Below are 20,182 nucleotides of genomic sequence, written 5' to 3'. Positions count from 1 at the left end.
ACTTGTCACACTCCGCTTATTGTTACAAAACTGAAGCCATTATAAATACAGAATTCAAGACTGCTCCTGTCTAAATTCTTTCCATGTAGATCAAGGATTAACATTCCATCTCATCCCAGGATCCACTGTTGCAGATAATAGTCTTAATGGACTTACCATCATTGACAAATGACCTTTGTGTACTGCTGTGGATGAAAGGGGAACTTACATCAATAATCACTTCACTGCCTGCAGCTCAAACAGCACTGAGAGTTATGGTACTGAAAATTTAATTAAATGGCCACAGTTCTGATTCTAGGCAACTTAGGTACCGTCTGCTAGAACATCTGAAAATAACCAGGCTATACGATCTGATGACTAAGGACTGGACTATGGGAACGGTAAACACACTCAGCCATAAACATTGGTTTCTGAGAAAAAAAAGGTATGGTTGATAAGAAAAAAACTAAAATCAAGACCTAATGCCATAGCTTAGGCAGTAATGGTGTCCATGAACTTGTCTTGTTCAAAAGGACAATGAGGGTTTTCATGGGAGAGTCTTTTTCCATTAGCATATTCTTGCACTGGCTATAAACTGATTCAATAGGTCTAGTTTTCTTTTCTACATAACGAAACAAAGGATGCTGATATCAGAAAATGAGACTGAGTTTGAGGCTGATTTACAGACTTAACAGAGAAAATGCAAGAAACTGTAATGCAACTATCTCAGATTTTCCATGTTTCCCTTCAATCTCTTTGATTTCAACATTAAACATCAAGACCCTTTGATGTGATTTATAACTAAAGTAGCACTGGTAAATGATGACTGCCTTACATCCATAATCTGTGCTCATGCACCAAAAATGAATTATGAAGCTGGCTCACCAGTGCAGAGGCCAACTACAACACCCAGGACCCAAGTCATTGTACAAACCTGGAAAGTGTGAAAGTTGAAAAGGATATGGTAAGTATCGATAGGATAGTCATGGTCTCAATTGTCTAGTGCATGACTACCCTCTTATGGACTGCAGGCTAATGAAACAGTGAACATGGTAGATACATTATATATATATGCAAAGAGAGCCCTGAAAAACACCTGGTAATACGTGTGCTCCACTGAACCTCTGCACATCTAGGAATTTAGGGGATTAAGCATTTATAACTGAAGTGACATGTCATGTGACAGCTAGTGGATGTTAACCACATTTCACCAAAGTAGTTACATACGCAACTTAGGAAAATAACTAGCTGCGATTCAGGTGGGTTTTTAGTATATGTGAAAGGGTGTTTTGGTCAGCTAAAGGAACAAAATAAATTGATGCAAAAAGAAAAGGACAAAGTTAACATTTAATAACAACAAAAAACACATACATGTAGAATTAGTCAGACAAGAAGGCATTAAACACCAACAACAATTAAATCAGGCGGACTGCAAAAGACAGAATAAAATCACAATAGAGTTGCACATGGTGAATTGGCAGTATTCTGTACTGGGATGTGAGTATCCCAGTACCACAAACACTTCAAGATGGCCAAAGTAAGCTGGAGGTCAGTTCAGAACTGCAGAAGCTATTATTCAGTACCTGGAAGTACAAATCAAAGCAGCCAATCAAGGGCAGAATGCAATATTCTTAACACCAATCAGCCAATAGTACAACCAAGTACAGCAATCATACAGGATCAGGTGAGCTGACAATGGCTGAACAGCGAAGACCATGGCAAAATACAAATGGCTATCATGATTGTTAAAGGAAAGGCTATGGTCAAAGGACAAAACCATGGCTAAATTTAAACAGATACTGTCAATGTGCAGGAAAGCAGAGGTAACAGAAAAGAGATGCAGACTTTGCACCAGACAAGCCGGCTTTAGTGCCATGTCAAATTTCAGAAATCAAAGCTTTAAAACAAAGAAAAAATGGAATTGGTATAAAAGCAGGACTAAAAACAATGCAAAACCTGATCAAAAGGGAGATCAGAAGGCTTTAACTCGTATGAAGCATTAACTGAAAATTAAGAAGCAACAGAGAAAATAATTTCTGAAAAAGTGGTGCATGCTTAGGAAAAAAGTACTAGCAGAAATGTCAGGGATTTTAATACAAAAGTTGACACAGCAATTGTAAAATCAAAAGAACATATGTCTTTGCTACACAGATAACAAAACATAGAATTAAACCTAAAAAATAAATGGCAGATGATGCTCTCATCCTTAACACCAGCTCCTGACCTTATGTAAGAATGAACCTGAAGTCTAATGACCAGGAAGGGTTGGGGCCACCCCACCCCCCCCTTAAAGATAATAACACCAGTAATATATGTGGGGTAAATGACATTCTTCAGACACATAATGCAACTTTTCTACTCTCATTCAGTAATGCAAACAATCAGCACAGATACAAGAATATTCCAGTTAAGAGGGATCGGTAGGCAGATGGCACATCAGCTAGAAATCATGACAGTCAGTAAAGGTTAGGAAGGCTGCACAACTATTACCTGACATCATGCTTCAGGTGTTCTGGATTACAAGCAGAGGGAGGATGGTTATCATAACAATGCATTACACATACATTCATACCTGTTCAAAAGTAGGCCTTTTAAAGATGAGATCTCTGCTTTAAGGTCATTAATATTTTGGGACTCCATCATCCAATTAGTGGAAGTTGTAGCCTAAAACAAACAGTCAAAACAAAGTAACAGTTAAATAATTAAAACAAACACAAAGATATAACTGTTCCTAGACTTTTGGCAATCACACAAAGATGCTTCTTTATTCATTAACTTTTACATAAACATTGAGACGTGTAAAAACATCAGATAATCTTGCAAGATACTCAATTTAGAGAACGATGTCTCTGCTATCTGTACACAGATACACAAACAGTACAGTTATTGCAATCAACACACCCACACAAGGAAATCTAAAAGTATCACATTTCATCATTTTTCATCAAAGCTCCTGTTAATCTGACAGGATTAAACACAAGTCACCTGAAATACAAGAAATTACCAATTTCTTTCGGACAAAAGGAATATGGTCTTTATTAACATGAGTTTTCCAGGAACTGTAGCTATTCAAATTTGTGAAGTGCAAGGTGTTTTTCACATCAAGTGCAATTTTAGAAACATGAGGACAACAAATCTACATATATTAAATACAAATGGACATTAATAAAGTACAGCTGTGTAAAATTTTACCATAAGAGTAGATGTCCTTCTCTTCACTGTTGCAGTATTCCTAACATAATGGATCTCCTGCCAAGGAAAGTCCAACATCGACCAGTATACCAAATCGTTTAGTATTCACAGGCAACGTATATCCCATGTATGCTCCCTGCGTAGGGCATGAGGCATAAAGGTGACATATGGACACACATACACACACACACACACACACACTTCAGAAGTGAAAAGCCCCAGGAGAAGCAAAATGCCACTAGGGATCAGGAGGAATGTGTGCATCCAGAAGGAGAAAGAGAGGAACCCCTGGCCAGGAGGGCAAAGAGAACAGGTTAGATGAATTCCTAGTAGTGGGTTTACTGGCTTCCTGCAGGACCTGAAGCACGTCCTCAGAAAAAGGGTGCTTAAAAGGGATCAAAACCTTATCCACAGTGTCAGTTGAAGACTGCACAAATGAGGATGGATAAGAGACCCCTTGCCTTGTGAGAAGGACCACCCTGTGAGGTAACTTGTGGTGATTGCCCCTGGCTAAGTTGGAAAGAAGGGGGAACCAATGCTGTGGTTTGGGAGGGTGGCTTAATGGTTAAGGTGTTTGCCTTACAAACACAAGGTGCAGGGTTTGAGTCTTACAAAGGATAATTGGCTAGGCTTAAAATGGCTCACAAGGGCAGTTAGCTTAGTACTAACCTATGAACCTAACCTATGAACCTATGAACCTGTCTGGGCCAAAATGGAGGCACCAACAAGATTTTGGGAGAGTCCTACCTTATCTGACTACCAGAAGCAGGGGAAGGCACACAGAAACATCCCCTTCCAAGGAAAAGGTAGGGCATCCACTTTCCAAGCCAGAGGAATTGGGACTCTGAAACAGAAAAGTGGAAGTTGTCTATTCAGTGGGGGAGGCAAAAAGATCTACCTGAGGAGTACCCCGCAGATGGGCAATGTCCAGGAACACATCTCTGTGAAGCAACAACTTCTGAGCGTGTGTACTGGACCTGCTCAAACAGTCTGCCACTAGACTGTTCTCTGAGGGAATGCAGAAAGCCTGAACAGTAACTTGATACTGGACAGATAGATTCCAGATCTGAACAGCTGGGGCTATATCAATTTATCGAAGGTTCATTCCTGTGAACCTTTGTTCATCGAACCATATACAGAGAACGTTCATTTCCACAAATGTTGAGTTTAACAAATTACTTTCTCAGGGAAAAAAACAAGTTGCCCAGCATTCGGACCATCACACAAAGCACAGTATTTCAAACCAATCCAGGTGGGGGGTTGCACCCCCCCCCCCCACAACCCCCTAACTATATATACTAACTCTTCTGAGATCTTACTACAGTGGGGAAAATGGCAAATTTCTAATGCTGGGGACTTTCCCTGGGAAAGTCATTAGTTGAACTGAACATTCGCGGAAGCGAACATTTGCTGTACATGGTTCAATGAATGAAGGTTCGAGGAAGTGAACATTCGATAAAGTAATTTAGACCTGAAGACTTAACTTCCAAAAGAGGTAGGACTTCTTACACTCTTGCTTGATGACATAAGACATACCGCATCACTGTAGTATTGTCTGCGAAAAAACTGAGGTGCCTGGAATGAAAGAGGGTATGAAAAGACTGAAGACTAGAACCAGAGCTCTCAGCTCCTTGTTGTTGATGTGGCCCGACCTGTGATGAAGAGGCCAGAGACCCTGAACCTAGAGAGAACCACAGGAGTTTCCCCACCCCCTGTCTGAGCCATCTGCAAAAAGCTCTTGAGTTGGAACTGGAGACTGGGCAGGAAGCCCCAGGTTAAGAGAAAATTGATGAATCCATCACCGAAGCTCCAGCTTGAGATAAGGAAAGAAGGAAACTGAGAAGTCCAGGGGGTGACAATGTTGAAGCCACACTGACTTGAGGTACCACTGAAGCTTTCTCATATGTAGCCTGGCCACAGGCTACATGGGAATAGTGGAAGCCATAAACCCAAAGGCTCTGAGAAAGTCCCTGGTTATTACTGAATCCAGAGGAAGAAGAGACTGGAAAAAAGCAATAAAAAACAGGGCCTTGGAGGCAGGCAGAAATGCCAGCATGGGGATGGTCTGAATCCTGCAACCATGGAAAACATGAAGACTTAATTTTGAAAGTGTATGACCTTTAAGTGACTCTCCCCTACTCCTTCCCATCTACTAAGTTTCTGGTATAATGGATAGGTGCTTCCCTGTCATCGCTGTTTCAGGCCTGCCATATATAGGCATCCTGAAGCAGTCTAGTAACTGGTTCATGTTCACTGGCAACCATTTAATTTTAGAACAGACAAAGTGTGTGTGATGCAGATACAAAATATCATTGGAGCCTAAGCTCTCACATACACAAATGAAAAATACACCCAAAACACTCACTACCAACACTAAGGAACAAACACAGACCCACATATGTGGAGGTACTTACAAGTCATCTACCTAAAGTTGTAGGACTTCCTAAAAGCATCTCTCAGTGGCAATGTGCACACTCAGAAAAGACAGCACCTCACCAACACACAACTCAAAATCATAGTAACCCCGCTTCCAATTCCATAAGACAACACACTGCACAGCAAAACATTCTAGTTACTGGTGATTCGATTATATGACATACTTAAGTCCCACTTACCAGACTAAACAAGGAGATCGCGGTGAGCGTCTGAAATTCTCCAGGTGCAACTAACACTAGGTAAGACTGCAATCCAAATTGTAGCTTGCTACAGATCCCCCACCATACCCCAAGATTCTCACTACACCTTTCTAAACATACTGGAAAATATTAAGATAGAACCAAACACCCTAATACTGGGTGATTTTAACTACCCTGCCATTAACTGGGAAAGCTACTCATGTACCAACACCTTTGTCCAACGGTTCTTGGAATTCATAAATTCCAATGCCCTGGATCAACTAATCCATAGTCCCACCAGGGGCTCCAATATCCTAGACCTGGTCATTACCAACATGGGAAATCGATGCTCCACACCTATGGTCACCCCCTCGTTAGTCACATCTGACCATAAGCTAATCACCCTTAACATCCACATCCCACCCCCACCACCCAGTAAGGAAACCTCCATAAAAAACTTCTCCAAAGCCAACTTCATGCTACTCAAGTCAGAAGTGACAAACTTCATGACACCCATGCAGACGGGAGCTAAAAGTTCAACTGCTGAATCCTACACTAAGGCACTGTACGAGCACTTCCACTCATGCATAAATCGTGCCATCCCAAATAGAACCAAGATGCTCTCATCCAAAAAAAGAAGCCAATCTGGTGGTCCCCTGCAATAAACCAACTTTACAACAAAAGGAAGAAACTGTTTCAGAAAAGAGGAAAATCCCAGGATGCAAAAAACTTCCTTACCAGCCTCAGTAAGAAACTGAGATCCCTCATAAAATCCTCCAAAGCTAGTTACGAAAATAAAATTGCCAAAGATTCCAAAGACAACAACAAGGCATTCTATAACTATGTCAAGAATCTAAATGGCAATGCTCAGATCTGCTCTGAGCTAAAACAGAATGGCATTAAATATACTGATCCCAAGGATATTGCCAATATCCTGGCAGATCAATTCAGTGCCAACTTCACCACCCTCACCCCCTAAATGGCCCATCTCAATACATGAAGATTGCCAAATTCCGGTAATAACGGCCACACACGTAAAAAACGCACTCTCCACAGCTAAGAATACAGCATCCATGGGACCAGATGACATCCCAGGCTGTGTACTACATGAACTACAATATGAAATGGCACCTCACCTAAGTGTCATGTTTAATCATAGCCTCACCTCAGGTTTTGTGCCCACTGAGTGGCGCACAGCTACAGTTATCCCACTCCACAAGAGGGGATCCACCTTGGATCCCGGAAACTACCGTCCCATCAGTCTGACAAGCCTTATCTGCAAGGCAATGGAGCGTATTATCATGGAACTTATAAACAAAGACATTGGCAACCTTCAAACACTGGACCCCACCCTGTTTGGGTTCGTGAAGGGCCGATCTTGTCCCCAGAACTTGATTGACTTCTTCAAATCAGTCTCCAGAGCCATGGACAAGGGTAAGGTGGCCCGCACAGCCTATCTAGACCTTGCCAAGGCCTTTGACACCATCCCCCACTCTGGAATCACAGATAAACTTACTAAGCTGGGCATTAATCCCTACGTCACCCAATGGGTTGCTAACTGGCTTACTGATAGAACCCACACTGTAAAAGTAGCTGACTCCAAATCCAGCTCCAGACAAGTGACAAGTGGAGTACCTCAGGGTTCAGTCCTGGGACCGCTCTTGTTTGGAATCTACTTCTCTGAAGTACAGGCCAACACTAAGGGACTCTGGATAACAAAGTTTGCAGATGACTGCAAACTGGGAGCCATTATTGAATCCCCAAATAATGTGGATACTCTACAAAAGGGCCTTACAGAAACATATGCCTGGTGCCAGAGCCATGGGCTCAAGCTCAATGCCAAGAAATGTATAGTTATCCCCTTTGGGAAAAAACATGTATCCGTGAATTACCATATAGGTGGTAGTACACTAAACACCGAAAGTTTGATAAGAGACTTAGGGACACAGGTGGACAGTGGTCTCACCTTCAATAACCACATCACCACAACAGTCAGGAAATCCTTCTATGTGGCACACCCCATCACTAAGGGCTTTTCATCCAGAAAAAAGGAGGTCATTGTCCCACTGTACTCATCCCTCATTAGACCCATTATAGAATACAATGCCCCGTTTGATATGTACCTCTCAAGACATCTGCAACAACTGGAAAGGCCACAGAAATACCTCACTAAAAGAATCACAGGCCTAAAGCAGATGCCCTATGCTGACCGCCTTAAAAAACTCCAGCTATACTCTGTTGCATATCGTCTACTCAGAGGCGATCTTTGCTTAACATACAAGGCCATGTCAAACCCAGAGCTGTTGGACATGCTACACTTAAAGAAATCCCAATCCCTCAGAGACACATGCTCCAGGGATCTAAACCTTGTCATCACAATAAACAAAACATGCTGGAGGGATAGGTTCCTAACCCAGAGACTCCCCAGACTCTGGAATAGATTGCCCATACATGTCAAGCAGAGTGCCTCTTTGGTCCTCTTCAAAAGGAACCTTGACGATTGGATGGGAGAAAGGAAATTCACCCCGGGGATCACGTCAGTCGCCCTGCTAGACAGGGTCCAGGGAAGTAAATAGTGTGGGAAGAAATAGCCAGGGAATTGTTATGGCTAGGCTTGTATAGGCCCTAGGTCTGATAGCCTAGTACCAACCTATGAACCTATGAGCTGTCTGTCTGGAGCCAGAATCCGTCAGATCATGCATGCTCTTATGTCTTTAAACAACAAGTCTGACAACCGGTATGACACAGTCATAGTAAATGTTGGCATAACTGACCTAAGATATATCTCAGTGGACTATATGAAGAGAGATATGATGGAGCTCTCCGAATATGTGTCCCAGATGGGTATGAATCTAGCCTTGAGCAGCACTCTACCTTCAGCAATGACGATGCCACAGTACCAGCAAAAAAATGATCGATTTCAACAACTGGCTTAGTTTCTGGTGTCACAACAAGGGGATCAAATATCTGCAAGCTTGTGGAGACATGTTGACAAACTATTTATTATTTATTTATTATTTATTTATTTTACATTTGTTGACCGGCCTAGTCTAGCTGGATATATGTCCATTTTCAGTAGAGGCCCGGGGAGAAAAGCTGTAAGCATGATCAGTGACAAAGTTAACAATATAACAAGACATGATAAAGCAAATACAGAGGCAGCAATGTTCAAAGAAAAATTTAAAATTATAAACTATAAAAATTTTATTAAAAAATTATACTCAACAATATACTACACACACGAGAAGGTATGAGCAAGACTCAGTTAAGAGAAAAAGAAGTTATATTTTATCCTCATATTATGAAGAAAAGGGTAATAGCTAGATTTGGAGGCATAGGTTAGAGGGGTAGAAAAGGAAGGGAAAAAGATAGGAGTCTGGGTTAGCACATGGACAAAGCCAATGAGTTTTGAGATGTTCTTTTAAGATGTTTTTTAAATAGAGAAGTTGAAGCAAGGGTTGATAATTCAGAGGGAAGCAGATTCCAATTTTTACCTGCAGTGTTTGAGAAAAATGAATCACCGGCTTTGTTGTTGGATTTAATAGAGGAAACTAGAAGCTTATTAGCAGAGCGTAGTGTCGCTAAATTTTTATGTGGTGTAATTAGATTAGTGAGGATAGGAGTGTTGTTAGGGTGGTATAGGATCTTTTGAGTAATAAGTAGTTGTTGACAGAGTATGTGGTTTTGCAATTCTAGCTATTCAAGTTGTTTGAGGTTGAGGCAGTTGTAAGTTTTAAAGGGGGAGCATGTAATGAATCTAGCTATGCTATTATAACAGGTGGAGAGTTTAGATTGGTTGTTTTTGGATAGGTTAGTATATATAACAGAGGCATAGAAAAGGGTGGAAATTAGATGGGTCTGGGCAATAGTTTTCCTTGCAGAAGGGGTAAGGAAGGGTTTAATTCTAGAGAGAGTACCAAGTTTTTTAACAGACTTTATGGTGCAGTTGATGTGGTCATCAAAGCTGGGATGATTATCAATTGTTACACCTAGTAGGCGGGTTGTAGTGTCTGGGGTTATGTTGGTACCATTGTTAGAGGTTACAGAGAAGAATGGAATAGGTGATTTATGGGTTGGAGTAAAAAGCAGTAGTTTTTTTTTTTTTTTTGGGATTCAGGAGTAGGCAGTGTTGCAAAAACCAGTTTTCAACATTATTAAAAACAGTTTGGGTGAGAGAGTGGAGAGAGGCTATATTCTTGCTGTACAGATTAAGGTGGAGTCGTCTGCATATTGAATGCAGGTGGCTTGAGGTATGTTCATGTGTAGATTGTTAATAAATAAGGAAAAGAGTAGGGGACCTAAGACAGAGCCTTGGGGTACTCCAATATTTACTGGGAGTAGTGAAGACAGATTGTTATGCCAAAGTACTGCTTGATGTCTATTTACCAGATAAGACCTAAATCATTGTATAGCTTGAGGATCGAGAGAATGGGCCTTTAGTTTGTCTAGAAGTAAGTTATGGTTAACCATATCAAAGGCTTTTGACAGGTCAATAAATAATGCAGAGGAAAAAGAGTTATTGTTACGATTTTTGTTTATAGAGTCAGTAAAGGATAAGAAGGCAGTCGATGTGCTATGGAATGGCCTAAAGCCATGTTGGCAGTTTGCTAGTAGGTTATTTTGTAGTAAGTGGTTAAGTAGTTGTTTGTGAATACATTTTTCCATTATCTTAGCTAATGGGGAGAGTAAAGCAATAGGACGAAAGTTAGAAAGCTCAATAGAAGGTCCACCTTTATGTAGAGGGATGATGTGGGATACTTTCCATAAAGTAGGGATTTTGCCTTCTGAGATGGTTCTGTTAATAAGGATAGAGATGGGAAAGTCAATGGCTTTTGCGGCAATTTGTAGGTATTCAGATGGGAGATGGTCAGCAGAAGGGGTGCAAGGTTTCAATTTTTGAAGTAACTTACAGATGAGAGATGTAGATACAGGTTGTATATGAAAGGTGGGAGATGAAGTATTGGGGATATTTAGTGGGGAAGCAGTGAAGGGTGGTAAGGAATTGGCTAGTGTTTGAATGGCTTCTGTAAAGTAGTTATTAAAGGCATCAGGGATTTGGTTGGAGTTGTTATGGTTGAAACTGGCTGGGTCTGGAGTAGTAGGGTGACCTGGCTGAAGAAGTTTGTTTATCCCTGACCAAAATTTTTGTGGAGTTTGTTGACTGGTTTGTTGGAGGTGAATGTAGAAGTCTTTTTTGTCTCTAAGAATATCTTTCTTGGTGGCATTTCTTAGCTGTTTAAAGAGGAGGTGATCAGTTGGACATTTGGTGGCTCTCCATTTAGCCCAGATTTTATTTCTGAGGAGTATCTTTTGCCTCGTTTTGTTTTGTGAGCCAAGGGGCAGATTTGGTTCTTATTCTAGTACAGCGATAAGGTGCATGGCAGTCAAGGATTTGAAGAAAGTTAGTATTAAAGTAGGTAAAAGCCTCATCCAGTTCAAGATGGGTTAGTGGTGACCAGTCACATGCTTGTAAGTCATTTAGGAAGCTGTCTGGATTGAAGAATTTTTTTGAGCGAGAGGTTCTGAGATTATGAGTAGTTGGAATATGGACTTTTTGTCTAATAATGTAGGTAAGCATATGGTCACTGATATCGTGGGGAGAGTTCCTGGAGTACAAGTTTCAGGGTGGCTGTTAATAAGGATCCAGTCCAGAGTATTTTCCTTACTGCTAGGTTTGTGGATTCTAGTAGGAGTTGTTATTAATTGTGAGACTCCAAAGAAGTTTATGTGGTTAGTAGGGTTAGGAGAACTACAGGTGGACCAGTCGATGTTAAAGTCACTGTTAGAAAAATATGTATTAATGTATATGTTTAGTGCTTATTAGAAGCTAAAAGGGTTAACACATTTCATTCTATTTTATGTACAGCTTAGTTTTGTATGAAACTACAAGATGCTTTTCAAACTGCAATATGCTTTCTGAAACTGCAAGATGCTCTCTGACCTAGTATTTGCTAGCACAGCAAAATTCATGTTTATGCCTTTTGGAAATTTACTGAGAAGCAGGTGATTATCTGCTAGGTCAGGAAAATAATGAATAGAACAATACTGTTTTCTATAATGTTATTGAACTTGAACAATCAGCTCTGTTCGTGTTATGAGAACATGCACAGCTGCAGAAAAGATAGATACAGTTGAACAAAGACTGCTTGAAGAAATTAACTATAATCTGTACTTGCTTTGTGCTCGAATTAGCCATAGTACCTTGAATGGTAACACTGCATAGTGAGAAGTTGTATCTGACTGGTGGTCATCAAGGCCATGTTGTTTTTCTTCAGAAGTTTTTTTTGTAAACTTGATATGCCAGCAGAAAATCATGGACAAACAGCTGCTATGAAATAATATTGAAAGAACTTGTGATTTATTACGTCAGCTTAGTAGGCAATGTCTTGTAAGAAATGTATAAGAATGGCTTCACTTCCTGATTATAGTTAGACAAACTCTGTATTAGCATGTTTTTGTCTCCTTGCTGCAAGATTAAAGTGCCTTAACCTGAACCTGCCGTGTGTTGATCTTTTTGAAGTTGTTTTTCCTTTGACAGTCACCCAGTACAATTGTCTCTTGGGGTAGTTGGGTAGAGAGGTAACTAAATAGGTTTTCAAGAGTATTGGCATTATTACCTGGGGGGAGATATGTGCAAATTAGATAGACAGATTTGGAGTTATTGATTTGGAGTTTGGTATTTAGAATTTCAGATTTGGTGTCTGATGGTAGAAGCACATTAAAGGGGGAAATTTGGAGGTTAGATTTATAGAGAATGGCTATACCTCCACCTTTTTTGATTTTACGGTCACATCTAAGGATATTGTAGCCAGGAAGGGTAATTTCCTGTTCTAGAGTAGATGGTTTTAGCCAAGTTTCTGTAAGACATAGAATGTCAAATGAGTGGATATCAAGGAAAGCATGCAGGTGGGAAATTTTATTGTTAATACTTCTAATGTTAAGGTGAGCTATCAAGAGGGAGTTAGATGGTTTAGTTAATGTAGAAACCATAGGCACTGTTAAATTGTCAAGGATATTGGTATAGTCATAATTGGGGCCAGGGTTAGGATGAATATCACTGTCTAGGAGGGAGTGTTGCTGGGGGTGTTGTATAGCTTTAAGGAGTTTATAGAGGTTAATAAAAGTCTTTTTGGTATTGAAGTAAATAATGTGGGTTGCTCTGTCATATTTTGGTAGTATATAGTTGGAGGTACAGGTTATGTTACTGTGGTTAAGGGAGTAGCTGAAAGAAGATGGTAAAGTTTGTTGGATGTAATGGTTTTGTTCAGGTAGAGTAAGATTTTCAAAGGAGGCGAGTGAGTAAGGTATGGTAAGACAGGCTATTATGGTAGTTAAGAGTAGTATGTTTGTGAAAAGAGTTTTATTTATTGGGGCCATAGTAATAGGTAGATTTTGTAAGGAGTAGTTTGTGTTAGCAGGTGGTGTAGAAAAGTAGAAGAGAGTGGTTCAAGAAAATGAGCATGGTTTAAAATATATTGAAAAAAAAAACAAGAACATTCAGGAGCCAGAAAAAACTGCAGTTTTGTCTACTGGTACCTCTGCCGGCTAAAAGCCTTCACAGGAATAATCCATGACAATTAAAATATATTGGTAAGAAATTAGTGGAGTTTTGGAAAGGAGTTAGTATTGGGAGGTAGTTAGTGTAGTAAAAGGTTGGTAAGGAGAGGGAGTAGTTCAAAAGAGAGTTAATTAGTACAATTTAGAAGAGACAGAGATAGGGGAGTGGCCTGGTGATGAGGGGGTTTGTGATAGGATAAGAAAAAGGGGGAGTGGCCAGTGAAGTGTAACTGTAGGACCGCTGGGGGTGTGTGGGAATTGGGGGTAGGGTAGGGGAGCAGGGCAGAGCCAAGAAGACCAGTGCAGAGGAAAAACAATCAGAGAGGTAGGGAGGTGAGGGCAAGTAAGGTATCTATGCTTTAAAGGACTATGAAGTAAGGGAGTAGAGAGCTGAAAAAGGGTATAATGTAGTGGCAAAGGGACCTGTAATATAGGGGCCTGAGGCAAAAAGACTAAGAGTCTATTTTAATAACCCAGGCTAGAATGCTGGTAAGTAATGGGAAGTGTAAGGGTACTACTGCCCTCAAGTGGACACTCGAGGTACTGTTAAATAATGCTTTTTCAGAAGTAGAACGGGTAATAGTGTGGGACAATGCTTTGACAGAGATGCTCTGCATGTGTCACCACTTGGCTTCCGGATACTGACAAAAACTTTATCCCAATAGCCCCCTTTTTTTACGCCTTGCCAAGTTGTTAAACTCCAACCTAACAAAAGTCACTCACGACTACCTAAAGGTACTGCTATTCAATACTACGAGTTTAAATAAAAAACTCCAAATCCCTGGAAGCACTCCTCACCCTGCAGAATGTATACATATGTGCAGTCATGGAAATATGGTTCAGAACCATAGAAAGCACCCTGGTTATCAAAGGTACAATGCTTTGATAGAGATGCTCTGCATGTGTCATCACTTGGCTTCTGGATACTGACAAAAACTTTATCTATCCCAATAGCCCCTTTTTTATGCCTTGCCAAGTTGTTAAACTCCAACCTAACAAAAGTCACTCACGACTACCTAAAGGTACTGCTATTCAATGCTAGGAGTTTAAATAAAAAACTCCAAATCTCTGGAAGCACTCCTCACCCTGCAGAATGCATACATATGTGCAGTCATGGAAATATGGTTCAGAACCATAGAAAGCACCCTGGTTATCAAAGGCTACAATGCCTTTCATACATTTCAATCCCCCTCAGCTCAAGATAAAACAAAGAGAGGAGTGTCTCAGTATTCATAAAGGACAAGTACACTGCTAGACTGGTCCAACAACATCATTTGCTCGAACTGCTCCATGCCCAACTAACCACAGATGTGACCCCCTATCATATCTTTGCTAGCTACAGATTCCTTAACATGAGTCTGTAAAACCACACCTCCTACCTAAACCTACTGGAATCTTTTCAAATTCAGGATAACACCATATCTCAATTATCCCTTTATAAACTGGGAGACATGCATGACCCATAATTCACTTGCTCAGAGAGTTTTGGACTTTGTCAATGTAAACACCCTGGAGCAACTAGTTAGCTCTCCAACTAGAGGTACAGATATCACAAACCTACGATTCATACACATGGGGGGATGCACCTCCCTCCCATGCATCAACTCTGATCACAAAATGACCTTCTTTAGTATTAAAACTAACCTAGAACCTCCATCCAATGCCAAACCTGTTAAGAACTTTCCTAAGGCCAAATAACTCAAACTAAGTGACATAGTACACTTCAAAGCCCCTCCGAACTCAGATGACACTGAGGCGTGATCTGAGCTGTACACAAAAGCACTGTGCAACCACATTTATTTATTTATTTATTGGCATTTGATTACTAGGAAAGTCCACTAGGCCAAAGTAAGACCATTTTTGGTGGAGGCCTGGGGAGAAAAGCTCCAGGTTAAAGTTAATTCTACATAAAAGTTTAAAAAAGAAAGCTACAAAAGAAATTTACCTGACAAATTAAACAAAATGATAAAGGTAATAAGACATTAAACCAACAGCAAAGCTGAATGTGGTCAAAGTACAGTCAATAGTATCCTGAGACAATACAAGCAAAACAGAAAGGTAAAATATTATGCAGATAAAAGCATCAAGGTATGCATATGCTGTAAGGCATTACTTAGGATAAACAATAAAAATATATGTGCATAAGTATGTATGTGTGTGTGTGTATATATATATATATATATATATATATATATATATATATATATATATAGACATGGCGAGGAGGGCATAAGAGGAGAACCTTGTAGTAGAGAAGGATGGAGGGAAGAAATAAAGGAAAAGGAAGAAGAGAGGCAGGGGAGGGGATAGTAAGGGGAACACACAGATAAAAAAAAGAGAAATGCAATAGGAGAGAAAGGATGAAAATGAAGCAGAAAGAAAGAAGAAGAGAGGAAAGACAAACGGAAAGGGGATAGGGAGTAAAGAGAAAGGAAGAGGTGCAATGTATTAGTTTAATTTCATTAGGAACTGCCAAGAAAACAAAATATAGGAGTAGGAGCTGGAAAATAAACAGATTTGGGCTCATTTAGTAGATTAAGTAATGGTACGGTTGCCACCTTTTCACATGCCCAAAGTGGGACATTTTTGGTACAAACTTCAGACTTTGCAGGCCAAAACATACCCACGGTCAGTACAAAGGACAGAACTTCACTTTTTTGCCTAAATAAAAGCTTATTCTTGTAGCATTTTAGTTGCTTATTCTGTTTCTTGTAACATTTAGGTGTTTCAGATACAGAATAACTCTTTTATGCAACTGTTACATAAAATATAGGAAATAATTTTGCTCTAAAATCTCAGGACATTTGCCATTCTCACATTTTTTTTGCAGGACACATCTGCCCAAAGAGTGACTGTCCCTCGCAAAGTGGGATAGGTGGTAACCCTAAGTAATGGCAGAGGAAGGAACTGAGGAGTTACATATCCAGTTCTAAAGGAGATGACTGTGCAGTGCAGTTTTCAAGTTAGCTGAGCATGAGAGCAGGGTTTTAATTTCAGAAGTTTTTTGATGAAAAAGGTGGAGATGGGGGAGAAATTAAATTCTGGCTGGGAAGACTGCTGTGTGCAGTTATGGGGGAGGGTGTTGATCCTTGGAGTAGCAAGATTCAAAGAATTTGAGGTAAGGAATGTTACAATGGAGAAGGAGAAGAGCGTGTAGGAATAGTTATTATTTGGCAGAGGTAAAGGAATGATGTCAATAAAGTAGGAGTTAAAGATGATGGCTATTTGTTCAGGAGGCAAGTCAGGGTGTGGATAGGGATTAGGTTTGGTGTCAGGGTTTGAGAGACTATTGGTGGAAGACCAGAACATTTTGGGGTTATTTTTTCTATATGTTTGCTGGTTAAAGAAACACTGCTGTTTGTTTTTAAAGATGAGTTTTTTAGCTTGGTTACGGAGCTGTTTGAAAGAGGTTGGATGGAATATTAGATTATTTAAGCCAGAGCTTCCATACTTTGTCCCTTTTAGTCATAATTTCTTTGGTAGCTTTTGTTAACCAGAGGACTTGGTTGATTTTGATTCTTTTGGTTCTGGTACGAGTAAGACTATCCAAGATATTTAGTAAGGTATTATTAAAGTAAAGTAGAGCGTCATCCAAAGGAAGCGTTTTAAGACTATTCCAGTTAATGTTTTTGAGGAGGCTAATAAATGTGTCGCAGTTGAATTTTGAAAGGCTTTGGACAAGTTTAATATTATGGACTTTAGCAATGGATGAATAGACATCAACAGCATAGGCAGGGAGATGGTCGCTAAAGGAGTTGGACATGGTGCCAGAGGCTATGTACTTGGAGGGGTCTGAGACTAAAATCCAATCTAAGATGGAGCCATCATTGGTTCTGTTACGGTACCTAGTGGCAGTAGATATAAGTTGGGTGAAGTGAAACAAATTTATGCTGGAAGGTGTTTCTTTGCAAGAAATGGAAGTCCAATCAATATTCATGCCGCCAAGGACACTTGATTCACTTTTTTATAGTATAGGAAATCCAGGAAAGAATATCTTCTAAAACTGTTATATTATTTCCAGGGGATGTATAGGACAATAATACAAAGTTTTTTAGAGCAATTAATACCCAGAAAGGAGATCAGAATCTCACCATTTTGGAATGGGGGGATAGATTCTTTAAATGGTGAGATGTTGAAAGTATTGGGGTAGATGATGGCAACTCCACCTCCTTTTTTATTACGCCTATCAGCCCTAATTACACTAAAGTTTTTACACATTTATAGTTGCATAAAGGAGGCAGTATCTGTCAGAGTCAAACCTATGATTACTGGCTAAAATAAACCATTCAACAAAAGGAAAAGCATCCTGTCCAAAGCTAAGAAGGAATAGACAAAACTGTGCAAAAAGACAATCACCAGTCTAAACAAACAAATTAAAGAGCTGGTAAAATCAGCCAAAGCAAACTATAAGGCAAAGCTAGGCTCCCAGGCAAAAGATAACCTTAAGGCTTTTTTAATTATGTTCATAACCTCAGGAGAAAATCATGAATGGCAACACTTACACCCAGCCTGAAACTACAACAAACCTGCTGGCTAACAGTTCAGTTTACCCCCCCCCCCAATCACCTGCTACCAGTCATTATGAGGGAACAGGTCCTTACTGCACTCATTAAAGCCAAAAACACAACCTGATTCAGGCATAAACCTATGGATGGATAGCCAACTGGCCCGCTGACAGGGCACCTGTTGTCCGGATAGGTGAACCACTTCCAATAAGAAACCTGTTACTAACAGTGTCCCACAGAGCTCAGTGTTGGGACCCCTCCTATTTGGTATATACTTCTCTGAAGTGAAGACCAATGCTGAGGTCTCTGGCTTACCAAGTTCAATGATGACTGTAAGCTGGGAGCAATCATTAAATCCCCAAATGATGATGACATCCTACAAACAGGCCTAAAAATGACAAAAGACTGGTGCCAAAACCATGGTCTGAGACTAAATGTTAAAAAATGCGTAATCATGTGTGTCGGTAAATCAGATATCCCTGCAAATTGATAGCACCACCCTAAAAGTAGACCTAGTAGTGAGGGACCTAGGAACACAGATACAGTAGATAGCAACCTAAACTTTGACCACCAGGTAGCTACAGTAGTGAGGAAATCCTTCTGTGTGGCTCAACTTATAAGTAAAGGCATGGCATCAAGATCAAAGGAAGCCATAGTGCCACTGTACTCAGCTATCATCAGGACTGTAATAGAGTACAATGGTCCCTTATATGTGTACCTAACCAGGCACTTACACCAAATTTAACAGTCCCAGAGGTTACTCACTAAAAAAAATACAAAGTATAGGACACGTCTTCTGCAGACTGACAAAAGGCTGTATCCCTTTACTCCATCTCATATCATTTACTGGCAGGGAACGTATGCCTAACCTACAAGGTATTTTCTGTTCTGATCGAGCTTTGATGAAAATCGTAGATATTCACAAAAAAAATATTAGAAGGGTTAAGCTTTCCATGGAACTGAAAGTTATTTGTGACTCTAGCAGAACTTGCTGGAGAGACAGATTCATATCCCAAATGCTACCTCGACTATGGAATAAACTTCCTATCTTCGTAAAACAAAGCCTGTCCCTCACTCTCTTCAAAAAGAATTTGGATACATGGATGGGGAACTGCCATTGCCCCTTATGGACAGAGGCAGTCTGTAGAATGACCCAGGGCTTCAACACCCAAAGACCCACTACCCTGATACCATCCTATCCTATATTTGTTGCATTATGATACAATATTGTCATATTCTGGATTTTACTGGCGAGGCTTGAAAAGACTCTTGTGCCATTAGCCTTGTAATAACCTATGAACTTATATGAATCTGGCTTGCCCTGAAAAGGAGGTTTCTATGAAATACGAGTCTGTGTAGATTTAGCAGGAGGTACATGTCTAGAACCCTTTTGATCCTTGGGTGGAGGGTGAGACTGTGATTTTGGAATGATAATTTATCTGAAACTTTGCAATAAGAGAAACAAAAACATGTTTCAACTCCTGCAAGGCTTTGCTCTTATCCTGGAGAGATTTAAAAAGTTCAGCAGCAGCACCAAAAAATATTTTTATTATCCAAAGGAGCATCCAATAATTTGGCCTTAATTTCATCAGGCACAGCCTGGAGACAGAGTGAGGAGTAACACCTCATAACAGAATCAAATGCAGCAGCCCTGGAAGAAGAATCAGCCATATCTCAACAAATTTAAATAAATAATAAATAAATAATTTAATACAGTGGCAAGCAACATGACACGTAGAACCCAACAAGTAAAGGGCCAAAGCCATCCACTCAGAATCAGGAAGATCAGAAATCACCTGAGAAACCGGAGAGAGAAGGGCATATACGTCTGGTAATTAATAAGACAGGGCTGCAGCAGTATACAGCTTTTTGCCCAGCCTCTCCACGGCCCTACTATCCTTATCTGAAGGAAGTAGATTAATAGAGGGCACCAGCTTGGAGGGTTCACCAGAAGAGACAGACACTACAGAAGGATCAGCAGAAGGACATCTACACAGAAATTTACAATCATCAGGCACCTTGTAAAATATGTCAGGTTTCTTAGGAGCAGGGGGCTGAGAATCAGAGACTACAGAAGCTGCTGAAAAGGTATCCATGAGAGCAGTCAACATTGGGGGAACAGCACAAGTCTAGGGAGACTCCATCTGGAGGAACTCATTATACCTCTTCTTGATATTAGAAACATTAGAAGAATCCCACTTAAAGAATTCCATCATATGCGAAATAGTGTCTCCAAAGGAGAGTTCCTCTAAAGGGGAATCTGGACATAAAGAATCTTCTTCCTCTAAAACATAGTCCAAGAGGGAATGGATCTGAGAAGAGTAAGCTAAAGGC

General features: G+C 40.2%; 1 protein-coding gene across 2 annotated transcripts in view; it reads right to left on the bottom strand.

Annotated features, from left to right (window-relative positions):
* PEX14 (peroxisomal biogenesis factor 14) overlaps positions 1–20,182 on the bottom strand; it is a 2,179,090-nt gene that overhangs the window by 77,063 nt on the left and 2,081,845 nt on the right. For both annotated transcript variants that reach the window (XM_044063151.1, XM_044063152.1), the window contains one exon: positions 2,552–2,643. In XM_044063151.1, the coding sequence (XP_043919086.1) occupies positions 2,552–2,643 (92 nt within the window). The remainder of the gene's footprint in view (positions 1–2,551; positions 2,644–20,182) is intronic.

The sequence above is a fragment of the Protopterus annectens genome, chromosome 2.part1, assembly GCF_019279795.1.
Source record: "Protopterus annectens isolate FY-2018-M chromosome 2.part1, PAN1.0, whole genome shotgun sequence".
Taxonomy (NCBI): Eukaryota; Metazoa; Chordata; order Ceratodontiformes; family Protopteridae; genus Protopterus; species Protopterus annectens.
The sequence above is the reverse complement of the archived record's forward strand: the minus strand, read 5'-3'. Positions and strand labels throughout refer to the sequence as shown.